General features: G+C 43.7%; 1 protein-coding gene and 1 pseudogene across 1 annotated transcript; both read right to left on the bottom strand.

The window, feature by feature from the left end:
- Positions 1-5529: 5529 nt before the first annotated feature.
- Positions 5530-5702, bottom strand: LOC123095227 (uncharacterized; annotated as a pseudogene).
- Positions 5703-6518: 816 nt separating this feature from the next.
- LOC123093226 (serine/threonine-protein kinase EDR1) lies at positions 6519-15098 on the bottom strand. The gene is made up of 13 exons (XM_044515134.1): positions 14430-15098; positions 13081-13503; positions 11249-11352; positions 9833-11088; positions 9540-9580; positions 9304-9372; positions 9090-9190; positions 8464-8542; positions 8286-8384; positions 8119-8187; positions 7961-8010; positions 7212-7388; positions 6519-7102 (listed from the first exon to the last, which is right to left on the bottom strand). Exons 1-13 carry the CDS (start codon positions 14850-14852, stop codon positions 6964-6966), a joined length of 3030 nt encoding a protein of 1009 aa, XP_044371069.1. The 5' UTR covers positions 14853-15098; the 3' UTR covers positions 6519-6963.
- Between the last annotated feature and the right edge of the window lie 251 nt (positions 15099-15349).

The raw sequence follows: 15349 nt of genomic DNA, 5'->3' as shown, positions 1-15349 counted from the left end.
TATGGTTGGGTTACCCATACCCGTATTGATAAGAATCACGTGATAAGGGGACACGATCTCTGCTTTGACAAGACGTGTCAAGGAAACCGCCTCGCAATATGCGTTGTGGCTGGTTGTAGGAAAATGGTTCGAATAATGACCCGACCTTAATGACATGTCACGTTGTCTAAAAAAGTTGTCAGCAGATTGCATTTGTGAAATATCGTTCTCTCTCTACAGCGGTATGTGAAGATCATTTTGCGGATCCGGACACGGTCTATGTGTTCGATAATTACTTTGGAGTATTCGGAGAAGGAACCTGCCTTGCAATGCCGAAGACAAGACTGTGCGCCGGACTCATCGTCATTGAAGCCTGGTTCAGGGGCTACTGAGGGAGTCCTGGATTAGGGGGTATCCGGACAGTCGGACTGTATACATCGTCCGGACTATTGAAGCGTGAAGATACAAGAGTCAAGACGCCGGCCCGTGTCTGGATGGGACTCTCCTTTGCGTGGAAGGCAAGCTTGGCAATCCGGATATTGTGTTTCCTTCCTTGTAACCGACTCCATGAAAACCCTAGCCCTCTCCGGTGTCTATATAAACCGGAGAGGTTGGTCCTTAGAAGGCCGATCACAATTACAATCATACCATCATAGGCTAGCTCTTAGGGTTTAGCCTCTACGATCTCGTGGTAGATCTACTCTTGTACTACTCATATCTTCAATATTAATCAAGCAAGAAGTAGGGTTTTACCTCCATCGAGAGGGCCCAAACCTGGGTAAACATTGTGTCTCTCGCTTCCTGTTACCATCAGCCTAAGACGCGCAGATCGGGACCCCCTACCCGAGATCCGTCGGTTTTGACACCGACACCCACGACCACCTATATAAGGCATGGCAGGCACATCCCATTGGTATCTTACGATCTAGCCATCTATTAGTCTCAGGCAAGCACCCCTACATGATCTTATGGTCAAACACATGTACACACAATGACACAAACCCTAGTTCTTGTAGAAGGATAGATTCATCAATACAGACAAGAAGGACATATGGTATTACCTTGATCCGAGGGAGTGAGACAATGTAAATCTCCTCATGCACACCATCTGAATCTTTGACGCCTACACTACCCTCAAATGTATATTGATGGGAAGATATCTTGTCACCCAAAGTCTAATTCATGACGTCGCGCCCCAAAAATCCTGCTACAGATGTCTACACTATATAAAGGAGAGGAAGGACTCCCGGGTGACTCTCTCTTGCTCGTACCACTTCGTCGTCGCCATGTACTTTGAAGCCACGACTGTATCCATCATCTCTAAGAAATATCCACCATCTCCATCTCCCATTAGATTAGTCATATACTCAAGATTCCATTGCAACCGGCAATATCATAAGATTGTTGGTCATTTATCATCAAGTAAATCCATCTAGCATTTCTCTTGATTGTGATTCGACTACGATGTGTGAGTGGTCCCCTCGGGCGAAGGCACGTACTATATATGCGATACATGGTATGATTTCCTTTATATTATGTGTGTGCAATGTTTTGTCCCTTGTCTCCTCCTTGACCCTAGGACTCGCTGGTACCTGATGCACCGGCAACCGGCAGAAGAAGCCGCAATTATCAAAGGAAAGTGGAAGGCTACACTGAAGACTGGCGACAATAAGGCTATTACAGTAGCCCGGACCAAATCCTTGGGGAAGAACGATGCATTCATAATACGTTGGCCCGATAAATCCTTAATAATCGAGGTAACCCCATGAGACGAAATATGGTCAAGGTTTAATAATCCAATCCTCGATACGACGACAGTTGGTCATACCCCTTATCTAGTTACAAGCTCATATTTATTTAATCATCATGTCTATATTTATTTGTGTATCTTGTGATCCCACGTAAATGTACACAACTCCAGGTGAAACATCTTCTCTGGACTATTTCCTCTTATTATTTACGAAAACTTCATTTCCGTTTGTATTGTGCATTAGCTAATATTGTAGGGCACTGGTCCAGGGAACAAGAATATTACGTGATAATAGATACTTGATGGAACTGCCCGTCGGCGTGCACCATCACTTTCTGGTTTGATAAAACATAGGTCTCTAGAGAAGAAGGTCCTTTACTACAATGTCAATCCAATCAGGATCGAGCTAATCAAGCACCAAGTATGTCATTTCTTCACAAAGTTTTGCACGCACCTAGATCATTCGAGCATCTTTCGTGCCAAAATATTTATGATTTTTTTTAAAAAGTTGCTATCTTTTTCGAATTTACTGTCCATGTGAGAGTATATAAGCTCAGGCTCCGAAAGCAATTAGTAGAGTCACTGCATGCCATTTTAGTGGGTATTCCTTACACCTGCCTTGAACTATACCTACGTAAATAGACTAAGATGGGTTCTTTATCCTAAAGCTTCATAAAATCAAGTTAGCAACACTTTCCTCTCCTTACCACAGGACATGAAGAGTGCCAAATACCACTAGTAGAAAAACGACCTTACGTGAAACACATTAGTCCCGGTTCGATTTTGGCCCGGTACTAATGGTACCATTAGTCCCAGTTCGAACGGCTATGCATTAGTCCCGGTTTGTGTTGAACCTTTAGTACCGGTTCGTGTCACGAACCGGTACTAAAAGGGTGGTGGCAGGCTGGCGTCAGGCCGGGGCCCCATGAGCCCCTTTTGTCTCGGTTTGTGTCACAAACCGGGACTAAAGGGCTAACCTATAGTCCCGATTTGTGTCACAAACCGGGACTAAAGGGGTCTAATCTTTAGTCCCGGTTGGAGACACAAACCGGGACTAAAGAGCAATTTTCAAACTCTACACCCCTCATCGCCTTTTCAGTTTTGAAAAAGAAACAAAAGAAAATGATAAAAACTTTAAAAATTAAAATCCTTCGAGATGTAGTTATGTTACTACATCTAGTAGTTACGTAAATTTAAAAATGTAAGTTTCGACATGTTTTGCAAAAAAGCGTGATGAAAAAGTAAAACGACTATATCTTTTGCGTACAATGTCGAAAAAAACGTATAATATATCAAAATGTTCAACACGAAAGCCGGCATACGATTTTGATGGCTGTAGGCCATTTTGCAAACTTTTAGAATCGTCAAATTCTAAAAGGAAAAAAAGATATACTCAAATTTCCTTTTTTTGAATTTTGGTTAAATCTGGTCAAACTACTTATTCAAGAAATATCAGTGTTACTAAATAATTATTCAAGAATATTAGTGATACTAAATATTTATTTCAGTTTTTTTGAATTTTGGTCAAATCTGGTCAAATTATGGTCAAACTACTTATTCAAGAAATATTAGTGTTACTAAATAATTACTGTTTTTTAGAATAATAGCTTCAAACTCAAACGGTGAAATATGTGACTTCATGCTCAAACTAAACTCCTGAGGGTTAATAGGATTGACAACTTACTATTGTCAGCAAAACAATAAGTGCAGGCTTGGAAACTAGGGGGAATAGAACTTGAAAGTTAAGCATGCTCAGGCTGGAGTAGTGAGAGGATGGGTGACCGGCCGGAAAGTTAGACGGTTTGGAATGAGTGATCCACACTTGAGCAGTTATGAGGCGTGATTAGAGACTAAATCGTCAAATAATTCAGGGAATTGAAAATCGGAAAAAAAAATCATAATCATTTTTTTCCAAAAAATTCAAAATTACCAACCGAGACTAAAAGTCCCCCAGACCACGGCGCGGGCTCGTGCCACGTGGTGGGTCTTTGGCCCCGGTTCGTGTTGAACCGGGACTAAAGGGGGGAGGCTTTAGTCTCCACCATTTAGTGCCGGTTTCAGAACCGACATTAAAGGGCCTTACGAACCGGTACTAAAGGCCCGTTTTCTACTAGTGCACAAAGATAGATGTGATGGAGACAATGACAATGGTTTTTCTAGACATGTATTTATAGGGCTAGAAATATTTTTTTCTTAGTGACGTATGATGGAGTATGCATTTTGGTCAATACTGGAGGTTTCACGCCTACTTGTCCATATTAATTATTTATCAATTTCTATTTGTTTCGAACACAAAATATTTCAGTTTAGTATCCAGCTCCTTCATTAGTTGTTGAGATTAATTTTTTATGATGAGTACACTAGCAAACAGATGATTTATTTATAATAACATTAGATTTAGCTCAGATCGTTCATTTACATCTAAGATCGGCTTTAGATGTTGAAGATTGGAAGAAAATTTCTATGGTGCTGACTAGAGGAAACTGTATAGGCCTAAAAGGTTGTGTGGTGGAGTTTTTAGGGATATGCAACAACCAACTGGGGAAACTAGCGACACATTTTTTAGATGTACAGTAACTGATGTGTTGGAGTATTTTTTTTCTCTTTCCATCAAATGGTTCTTTTTAGAGACATCATAGATGCTAACGATATGTTGGATAGATGCACCTTATTTATTTATTTTGAGAAACTTGCTGGTACAAACTAACTAGTCACAAACATCACACACACAATAGCCTCCACCACTATGAATATGACAATGCCCACGAGGGATTCCGAAGTAATGGCACCACTTAATGCATGAATCATTGTTGTTGCATTCTACTTTAATAGCATGGCCCTTGCAGTCCCCTAGAGCTGCATCCATATAAATAAATAGAGTAAGATACGGAAGTTATCTCATGGTATTGTCAAAACAAGAAGCAATGTATGGAAGGATCATTATCTTGAAGCTTCATAGAACAAGTTTGCAACACATCTCATCTCCTTACCAGAAGACACGAGGAGTGCCAACATAAAGCTACATGCGATAGCAACAACGACTGTGGTCTTGCAAGCCATGGCGAACACTTTGAATGGGTCTTGGTTTATGTGGACATGTATTTATAGGACTAGAAAGATTGTGTGATGGATATTTTTCATTTGCGGCATAGTACGATGGAGATTAGATATGCATGTATGTGAAGATCGGGTGTTCCACACTTATCTGTTCTTCTCAGACTAATTATTTATCTATTTCTATTTGTTTCCCTAACGACACATTTTTGGTTCATTATCCAGCTCCTGCATTAGTTTAGTTTGTTGGCCAAATAAATGCTTTAAAGTAGTAGTGATCATCCTATATCCAATATTGGCATTTGTTGTCGAAGATTGCACATTTCTAAGACGCAAATAGTAGGAAATAAATTCAGAAAAATGTTTAAACCGGAAGTAGTAGTTTGTTATCCAAACCCCTGCATTAGTTTCAGAAGATTGAAAGGATTAATGGTGTGTAGTAGAACAAACACACGATTTATAAGTAGTAATCATGATGAGCTTGATAATGCTCATGTATGTGAAGCTAGTTTCTGAAGATTAGAAGCAGAATTATTTGGCACGAAGCACAAATTAATACCTTGCGTTGACAGATTTGGGCCACACAAACGCATGTAGGGTCGCATCTTATAGGAGTATTAATTGTATGATTTTTTTATATATCAATCGTATGATTAAACTGTTACTTCCGAAAACAGGCTTCCAACAGTCCTCAATTCTGAAGAAAGCAGTCAGGCCCAAAGGAACAAATTTTCAATTCGTTTTGGTTGGGGCGCGCCAGGCCCGACACACGAGGACCCCGATAGCAAGCTACTGTTGTGGGCCCTCCCCCATAAAAATAAATTTAATATCATTATGGGCCCATGGCCCACATATCAGATATTAAACTGATAAAAACAAATACTACACTTGATCTTAGCCAAAAGGCCGAGAAAGGTATGCTCCTCCGCGCAGCCGTGGGCTGCTTATATAGCGCGCCTTCGACCCCCCTCTGCCTTGGCTGGGCGAGGTGGGACTAAACGAGAGAGCGCTACGCAGCTCTCTGCTTCGTTCGTTGTTTCGAGAAGCTCTGGCCGGTTTACTTGGGCCGTAGTTGAATAAGGCCGGTTTACTTGGGCCGTAGCTGATTCCGGTAGCATGGACCGACAGCGAAATTTGCCTATTTTCATCTTTGGACGGTGGCAACGCAAGACTTAAGAGGAGGGGAGGGGGTGAACTCCGTAGATCGAGTTTGCGGCAATGCCAATGGCTTCTAAACAAAAGTTTACGGCAATGGCTTCTAAAAAAAGATGTTTACGGCAATGGAGTCGTGGGCAGGGGTAAAGGTCGGCGGCCGACGGGCTCGGACCTCTTGTGGTGCGACCCTGCATGTAGCACACGGCCAGCAGGAGTAACAATGACGAGCGGGGACGCACTGGGAACCGCCAGCATCTTCCCGGGTTATAGGGTTGCACATGTGTGAGGCCCAAATCTGTTAACGCAGGTTATAGCCGCCGTTAGAGATGAAAATAGGCACCAGTTCTTCGAGCACACCATGTTAAAGCATGATGTATGATGCCACAAGTAAACCAAACGCCGGTCCTCAGCTGATCGATCGCACAAACCTGCAAGTAAGCTGCAAGAGGGTTTTGCTCAAGGCGTTGACGGCGATGGCTTCGTCCAACATGCATGGTGGCGTCTCCTGTTATTCAGGGCTGCAGAAGCTAACGGATGTATAACAGTCAGTGCCGGTGGACGACAGCCCGAGACAGCAACATGAACAGAACAGGTGTACTATATCTTTTACAAGCACATTTCGACTAATTTAACTGATCCACTAGTAAGCACAGCCAGATATACTACTCCCTCTGTTATGAAATATATGACGTTTAAGCAGTTCAAATTGAATTGCTTAAACGTCATATGTTTCGTAACAGAGGGAGTACATACTAATTTAACTGATCCACCAGCTTCCTGGAGGAGGGCTCGCACCCGGTTGTCACACGCAACGGGAAAGACGAAACGCGGGTCTCTTCTCTTCTGCCGACCGTTGCCTCATGGGCGACTCTGTAAGTAAGTAAATACTCTATGGCTGCCACTGGACCGTTGCTGCGGCAGCAGGACATGCCTACCACATCTGGGCTGGGGCGCTCAAACTATACACAACGCGCTCACACTTGCAGGCCGCAGCAACGAACGAATTCCTCGATAACTCTCCTCTGTCATGGGGTAGAGGAGTTCACCCAGATCTCTTGGGGCACAGGGGGGCTCTGCGTCTCCGGAGGAGAGGGGCCGACAAGCCTTTGGACCGTCTTCAGAGCAGTTGTTAACTGCGCAAATGAAGGGCGCAGATTCGGATCCCTGGGATCCATAAACCAGAAAACAGTAGCATCAGCGACATATTTCTGAGTTGTCAAGACCTAAACAGGAGGACATGAGAAAAGAGTGCTCTGGAAACTTAGAGACTTACTTCTGCCAGCACTCCCATATGATCCTAGCGACTAGAGGATCGATTTCCTTGGGGATATCAAGCCTTCGGTCCTGGAAGCCAACCGCTCCCACGACTTGCATCGGGTTCATCCCACCCCACGGCATTCTTAGTGTTGCCAGCTCCCACAAGATGACGCCAAAGCTGTAGACATCGCACCTGCATTCCAGTAATGGTTGAGTAAGATTAACTAAGATGCCACACCACTTGAGGAAAAAAGAAAAGGAAAAGAAGATGAAGGAAACAAGCTGAAGGACTAATGGTCCTTCTAAAGTATAGGAGCAGTATTGTATCCCATCACAACTCTAGGAGTCAAAACTGAGAACATGCCTTTGAAGGATAGTCACATACGCACATAGTCGTTATATACCAACATACAGTGTGTGTTTTTACAGCTTACCAGGTTTGCCACCTGGTACCAAAATAGTGTTAGATCTGTTATCCAGTATTATTTTCATGTCAATGTTGGTGTGGTGTCTACGATACTGCTCTGTAAACACTAAACGGCACCAGAGCCAATTGACAGCTCTCGTAATTTTCTGGGTAATGTTACTTTGTTTATGCTCTTAACATATAAAGCAAGGATTACCCTCCTTGCTTGAAAAATGGAAACACCACAATTCAAATGGGAAGATCTCTCTTTCACATGAACTATTCTGAATGGATAAGTAAACGAGACTTGCAAGGACATGAAGAAAACGTTAGAATGAAATGCATCAAGAATCACTCACTTTTCATTTGACTGCTCATTCCGCAAGACCTCAGGTGCCATCCACTCAGGCTGGTGGAATAAAATTTTAGATTAAAAACAAGTAGTAAGTATTCAGTGTGACTAAAGAAACTGAAAATCGCCCCGTAATAGTACAGATTAGAGATGCTAATTACTTACAGTTCCAGCAGTTGATTTGGATGATAAAAATGTGCTGTGCTTCAAGCGTGAAAGTCCAAAATCACAAACCTGCCTCATATCATTGGTGAACCAACAGACCAAACCCAACATTAATATGACTACGAGCCATCAGGTTCTAATAGTTAAAATGCAAAAAGGAAACACACCTTGACATTCCAATTATTGTCGACCAGCAAGTTAGGTGATTTAAGATCCCGGTGAACAATTGTTGGTACACTAGTGTGCAGGCAATTCATGCCCTTGGCCTAATGAGAAAACAGTCATCTACATAAGCAGGGGCAAATAAACAAAAATGGCAAAAAATTATGGAAGATTTTTCCATACCACATCAATGGCCATCTTAATCCTACGCTTCTCGTCAATTTGGCAGCCAGGACGGTGAAGGATCTTATATAAACTTCCCCTAAGCAATGAAATAACAATGAAATCAAGGATGGGCCATCAAAGTTGAACCAATAAATCCATTCTAGACTTGCTTAAGACTGGAACACAAGTTACATGACATTATGCTAGAGCCATATGCCACCTCCAGTAAACCCTGTTCATCAGATTTTATGAATCCAACTAACAGAAGTATTTTCTCAACAAAGTAGCATGTAGCACCTTCAGTATTAGGTGCCAATTCAAAGCTAGGTGTTCAAAGGAACTTCTCATGTAGGAATTTCTTCAATGATATCTGTACCCAGATACTTCTAAGCAGTGGCGTAGCAAGCCTACCCAAGGAGCCCGGGCAAGGTCTACTCACTGGAACGCTGGCAACCATTGGCCCCAATAACATCACTACTAATGCCCTAGATAACAACAATATTTAAGGGAGACTAGCCAGAGCAGCCCAGGCAGCTGCCCGGGTCAGGAGCTAGCTCCACCCCTGCTTCTAAGTTGTAATTCAGGAAAAGCATGAGATTATACCAAGATACGCATAAAATAAGATAGATACAAAACTGGTATACCTTGGAAGATACTCAGATACAATAGATAAGTTTGGAGGGCGTGTAACAGCACCCATAAAGAGAACGATATTTGGATGACGCAGTCGACGCATAATCCGCACCTTGCAAAGAGAATATATGCAATTACAAAAAGAAGTGCATCAAGAATGAACTAAACCAGAATATATAGTATACACTGAGTACTCTTAGAAAAAAAACGTATAATTTCACCTACTTCACTTCGAAATTCATCCAAAGCATCGCCATAGAAATCTTGATCCAAGAATTTCTTCACAGCTACTTCCTGCAAATTAACAGAAAGTTCAGTGTGCTGACAGAACCAACTTAAGAAGTTAAAAGTGAAGATGGTCCATGATTTGGTCTCTAATCATGTCGACCATTTCATGCATGTAATATCCTGTAAAAAGGGCCAATCTCAAGATATAGAAAGAAAGGGAAATAACTGCTTACTGTTCCATTCCAATCAGCACGGTATACCTCACCATATGAACCTATTGGAAGGAGGAAGCAATTCATTCAATTATTTCTCATGGAGAACTACAAAGATGCAAGTTCGCAACAAATTGGCTCTTAATAGCGCAAAGATTAGAAGTACATAACTGAGCCACACTAACAATTTGACAGTGTATGACAAGTATAATATAAATATATAAATATTTCTCCCTAAACCTGAGAGTGTCAGTTCAACTTGTTAGTGCAAAGGGCAGCAAGGAACACATCAAAACTTGGTTGCAAAGAAATACCTAAGCCAATCCGTTCACCAATCACAAGATCTTCCCAGAGAATTTCACATTCAGAAACATCATCGAACACGCAATCAAGCCTGTGTGACCTGGCAGAGGATGGTGAAACAGATTCTGAATTTCTTGATGGCATCGACACGTCCATGAATCTGTCAAGTGGAGATTTCTTTGGATCAGGAGGCAACTTCTTATGGTCTTGCTTTCCGTCGAAGTTAGTTTCACGTTCTTTTGCTTGGTTCTGAACTGAATTAGTCGGAACCCTTCGTTCAGTAGAATCACCCCATTTGTGTCTTCCAAATGGTGGTTGATCCTCCAGTCTAGAACCTGTAGGACCTTTGCTCAAATCACCACGCATAGCCATTTCAGCAGCCTTCCCAATCTCAGCTACAGAAGGCATCTTCATGGCAGAGGAACCAGCCATAAAACTGTCATTATTGTGAGCTGACACTGCATGTGATCCATCATTGCGTGCTCCAATATTAAGATTAATATTATTTGCAGCAGATCGTGGCACCTGCGGCGATGATACAACATTATCACCAACATTTCTACGTGCAAATGAGTCCTGAACATAGTTGTACTGCTTGTTGTTGGAAACATCATTGTAAGGGGACCAGTTTTTCATAACCAATCTTTGCTGTGGCCTTCCAGTGCTAGGGACTACATTTTCTCTACGCCTTTGTAACTCGTTGTTTCTATTATCTGGCCCGTTGAATGGTACTGAAGCTTTCTTTGGCTCAATACGCCCAAAAGGATTAAGCTCAGCAAATAGGTTATTGGACTCTGTATTTTCCTGGTGACCTGGGCTTAGTTTTATATTCCCGGTCCCAGGATGTTCTCCACCTGGGGGTACAACTTTATGCTGTGACGATGTACCAGCAGAAGTAGACGGCTCGTCCGATTGCGCATGAGGAACTAATGTCCAAGAACCATCAAAAACATCTGCAGCAGTAACAGATGGTGTACCACTGGAAGAGGTTTGTGAATGTGTTATGGCCGCCTCTTTCTCGTATCCAGATTGACTGGCCGATATCCAATCACCGCTGTTTAACAAAGGTAGCTGGTTACCTTTATGTTCAAGTGGCAATGCATTGGCACCCAGAGTAGGATAAATGGTACTTGATGACCCAGCCATTTGATTCAGTCCAGATTTCTGGCCAAGTTTATGGTTAGAATTTGACGAACTGCCCTTCCAACTTAAGACATCTGCTGGAATAAGAGCACCAGGAGCAGCCATCAGATCTACCAAAAACTCCCTGCAGGTTGCAGCACAAAAACTATTTAGCAAATTTGAGAAAACAAATGAATTAAAATATATCGGCAATAGTTGTAGCAGATGAACAATGCACTTGGATTGTGTTTCCCTGAGAAATTACTATGACGTGAACAAATCACAATGCGCAATCTTGTCCATACCTTTCTTTGTCCACCTTTATTATGTTAACAGCATCATCCTCATCACCAGTGTAATTACTCCCTTTGACAAGTTTGCATGGAATGCCAACACTATCAGCAAGAATCTGCACAAAGAGCCACATGAGCTATAAGAATGCTATGTATGTTAGGCAAATGAACAGATCTAGTGCTATCTTCAATATATTTGGGTTTTTCTGCATCTGCTCTTGACTCTTAAGCACTGCCAGTTTATTTTTATACAGAAAAAGGAAATTCAACAATTAGTAATGAATACAGTACCAACATGTTGCTCTCTGCTGTCTGATAAGGCTCATGAAGAAACACATGTAAACACATAATAACCCACTCAAATGGCCAACTACATCAATAAATTTTTGGTATGCTTCCACAGACATGGTGACATCAATCAATCTTGTAACAAGCTACAAAGATACTTCTTTCACAAGATATAACATAGGTAAGCACGTGGCATGTAGTGATTATTAAATAACTAAACATGTCAAACAACGAAGGAAGTATTTTAGGTGAAGATTGATCCTCCTTTCTATACCAGGCAAAAATGCTGGCTAATTTTAATTTTTAAAGCAAGACGTCCTAAATTAGACAGAGAACAAATTTATACTGATATTATCTAGAGTGCACACATCTAATAACCAAAAGAGTTCAAGTATGGAAGTTGTCCAAACCAAAGCCCGGTGGAACCATCATACTATCTCTTAGATGTTTCTTTTAATACCGTCTATTCCGCCACAGCCACATGTTAGGCCCAGGCACCTCTATCCATGTCCGGTGCTGGTGTCAAGCTGTGTAATGCTGGCTGCAGATGCCGCCTGGGGTCTATATAATTTATTGGTTGCCCAGTTCCAGGTTTGACAATGATAAATAGATGGAAATGGAGCGAGGATAGTGTTTAAACTTAACTTCGGTCAACAAACAGTGAAATAAATGTACACATAGGTTCAAGGTTAACTTCGTGGGTGAGTGAGTCCATTGGCATTAGGTTTTACCATTCTGATCAGGGTGGCTATCGGTATGGGCTTAATATATTTATCCAAGCCATGGACCAGGAACTGGTTAAAGATTGATAAAACTGCACTTTTCAAAGGTCTGCCTGGTATAAATAAGACTGGCAGAGGGATGAAAATGGAGCAGAAACTTCCCGTCCATTCCGTAAACAAATGGAAACAAAGCACAAAAATGGAAATGGAAATGGAAATGGAAATGGAAATTTACACAGCAGCAGCTGAAACAGAAACGGAACAGCATGTTCCGGCATAACTCCCGCATAAACAGAATTTCTGTATCTGCACATGCGAAAATATGCGTTTATCTTTAGTCTATATGGGCCCCAGCCCATATACATTTTTGGCCCAACCAAATCATATCCACCAAAAACTAATCATCCACTACTCCTGTAATCGTCGTCCCTCTGATTACACGCCGCCACTCCCATCCTCCACGCCTGCTCACCGTCAAACCTTGTTGCCTCTTCTTTGGCGCATAACCTAACAAGTTTGTCGGTTTGGTTGTGTTTTTTTGTATGGTCCAAGAGGTTTTCGAGTTCTTTCAAACTTTCGCTTTTGTATCGTGTCCGCATCGTATTTGCTCTGTATTCGTTTCCGGCAATATCTGCTTCCGTAATCATCTCCAGAATTTCCGTATTGGTTTCCGCTTCTGCTAAGAAATACGAAATCAAATGTGGCGGCACTCAGTTCTGTCGCTTCCGCTCCGTTTTCAGCCGAGTGAGAGATATTCTACAATTCTGAGGGAACAACAGGGGCACTACACATGCACTACCCGACATACACACATAGAGAGGGAGGGGAGCTGACCTTGAAAAGTAGGGCACGGTGACGAGACAACCCTAATTTAATGCAGCCAATTGGCAGCAAGCTAGTATGTAGTGAGGTTCTCAGCTGAGTACTTGTCTCCAACCACCTTGCAAGCATAGCATTTGCATCTTTCACAGGTCCACCTAGATTATCTGTAACAAGATCAGCTATCCTTTGCACTAGGAGTGTAATATTTGCAACAGGGAAGTCCAACAAGATGCATTGCGCCACTTGCTCCATCTCCTGCAAGGCAGTATCAACTGCACGGTTGATTACGATGACTTCAAAGCCCAGGTCCCCAATGCCTGTTTGAAGGTCTTCTAGTGATGGCATCTTCCCCTGCCTAGAGGACTCCATGGAGGGGTCAAATATGTCGTAGAAACCATCGACAACTTTCTCATGATAATCGAGGCAGTTGTAGTCCTGGAAATCAGAATGGAGCACATTTGTAAATACACTCACAGAGAATTTGAGATTAATTAATAAATCAAAGAGGAAAAGACGCAGATATTTGCCTAGCCAAGGAGAATAGCTACAACAACAAAGCAGCAGTGAATAGTATCTGGCACACTAAGTATGTGAATGGCATCAAAACAGCACGTAGAAAAACAGCTAGATGCGATCCAGCAGCGAATATTTTTTACAAATGTATATAACAAACGGACATCACATTTTGTTGAATGTTGAGCATGTAAGCTGAATTGCATCAGGAAAGAACACCAATATCTGTCTTCTCTCTATAAATAGGAAGCAGTAACAAATAGCATATCTATAGCTTTGATGTGGTCGAGCAAGCCTGTTGTTGCTACCACAAGCACTGATCCCTATTGCCATCTTAGTGTTTTCTACTTCTGCAGTAGCTTGTAGCACCTCTCCTCTTATGTGATTTTGACTGTGGACCCAGGTGAAGCTTGCCAGCAAACCAGATCTAGCTACTCTTCTTCTTTCTTTTTGCGAATTATCCAGATCTAGCTACTGCCCACTACTATCCAACAACCCCCATTGACCTATTTTAAATGTGAATATAGTGATATGAACAGAAAAACTTTACTTATATTCCAACTAAAAAAACTTTACTAATTTGAACAATGATAGATAAACTTAGTAGTATCGTGGGTTGAAATGGTAAATGGTGGAGGTGAACTAGCAAGCAAGTAGCACCACCGGAATCTGGCTAGACATTTGTTTGAATCATGAGTCTTGCTCCACATTAAGTGTGTCAATTCTGAAAACTGGCGTAATTAAGCAACTGCAACCTAATAGTACTACTATCTCATTAGAGAACTGTGCGGTTCAGCATTCCATCTCAGCTCAAATGGAATTCGCCGGTGTGAGGAGTGGAGCCTCACCCAGTATCGGCGGGAGAGCGAGTCGGCGGTGTGGCCGTCGTCCCGGCCGGCGGCGAAGCGGTCGCCCCCGCCGAGGCTCATGAGCTTGGCGTCCCTGATCTGGTCCCTGTCCCGGTCCCCCGCGCAGTCGCTGTTGGACGCCGACAGCGCCATGGCCAGCTGCATCTGGAACTCCTCCTCCGAGTACATGTAGTCGTCCCCGCCCGCTGCGCCTCCCCCTCCACCACCAACCCCCGCCATGGGCGTCGTCGCCACCGGGGCGGAGGCCGTCGGCGTCGCCGCGGCGGAGGACAACGCGGGCGCCGGAGCCGTCCCCGACGGGGAGCTCGCCGGCGAGGTCGCCGACGACTGCGGCTGCGACGAGGAGGCGGGGTCGTTGGACCGGTGCTGCCACTTGATCTTGCTCTTGAACAGGTTCTTCATCTCCGCGACTCGCAACCCCCTGCTCGGCCAGGGGCTCCGAGTCTCCCCACCCCCAGGCTTTTATCTGGCTGGCTGCAGGGCGCGTGGAGCGACGGTGATCGGCGGGGAGGGGTGACAGAAAGTCTCCGTGTCGTGATCGCGTCGCCACCGCCAGGAGGAGGGGACGGGGCGGGGGAAGGTGGGGAAAGCTTGCTGGGTAAGCGAGCGGGCGAGCGGGCACAGATGTTTCCGAGGGGGGAGACTGCGAAAACGCGGTGCTGTGGGGGTGACCTCCGGGTTTAGGCCGGGTTTCCGGGATGTTTACCCGACGAAACCGCCGGGTTTAGCACGACGCGAGTAAAGTTCAGCGGGCGGCGGGCGGCGGCGGGGGCGGGGGCCACTGGAGACTGCGACGCGAGTGCAGCAGACGGCAGGGAGCCGGCCGCGGGTCGTGCGCTCGGGCCCGTCTCACGGCGCGGTCATGTGCCGTGTGTGGGTACCGACCGGGAGAGGGACAT

Source organism: Triticum aestivum, chromosome 4B (assembly GCF_018294505.1).
Source record: "Triticum aestivum cultivar Chinese Spring chromosome 4B, IWGSC CS RefSeq v2.1, whole genome shotgun sequence".
Lineage (NCBI taxonomy): Eukaryota > Viridiplantae > Streptophyta > Magnoliopsida > Poales > Poaceae > Triticum > Triticum aestivum.
This window is presented reverse-complemented; position numbering and strand designations above follow the sequence as displayed.

What these genes read in the sequence shown, in the direction of transcription:
- LOC123093226 (XM_044515134.1), bottom strand. Translation starts at nt 14,852, where the DNA reads ATGAAGAACCTGTTCAAGAGCAAGATCAAGTGGCAGCACCGGTCCAAC. An exon ending in GTATCTGAGTATCTTCCAAG is followed by an intron (nt 8,543 to 9,089) that starts GTATACCAGTTT and finishes TTCATTGCTTAG; the next exon opens with GGGAAGTTTATATAAGATCC. An exon ending in CCAAATCAACTGCTGGAACT is followed by an intron (nt 8,011 to 8,118) that starts GTAAGTAATTAG and finishes TTATTCCACCAG; the next exon opens with CCTGAGTGGATGGCACCTGA.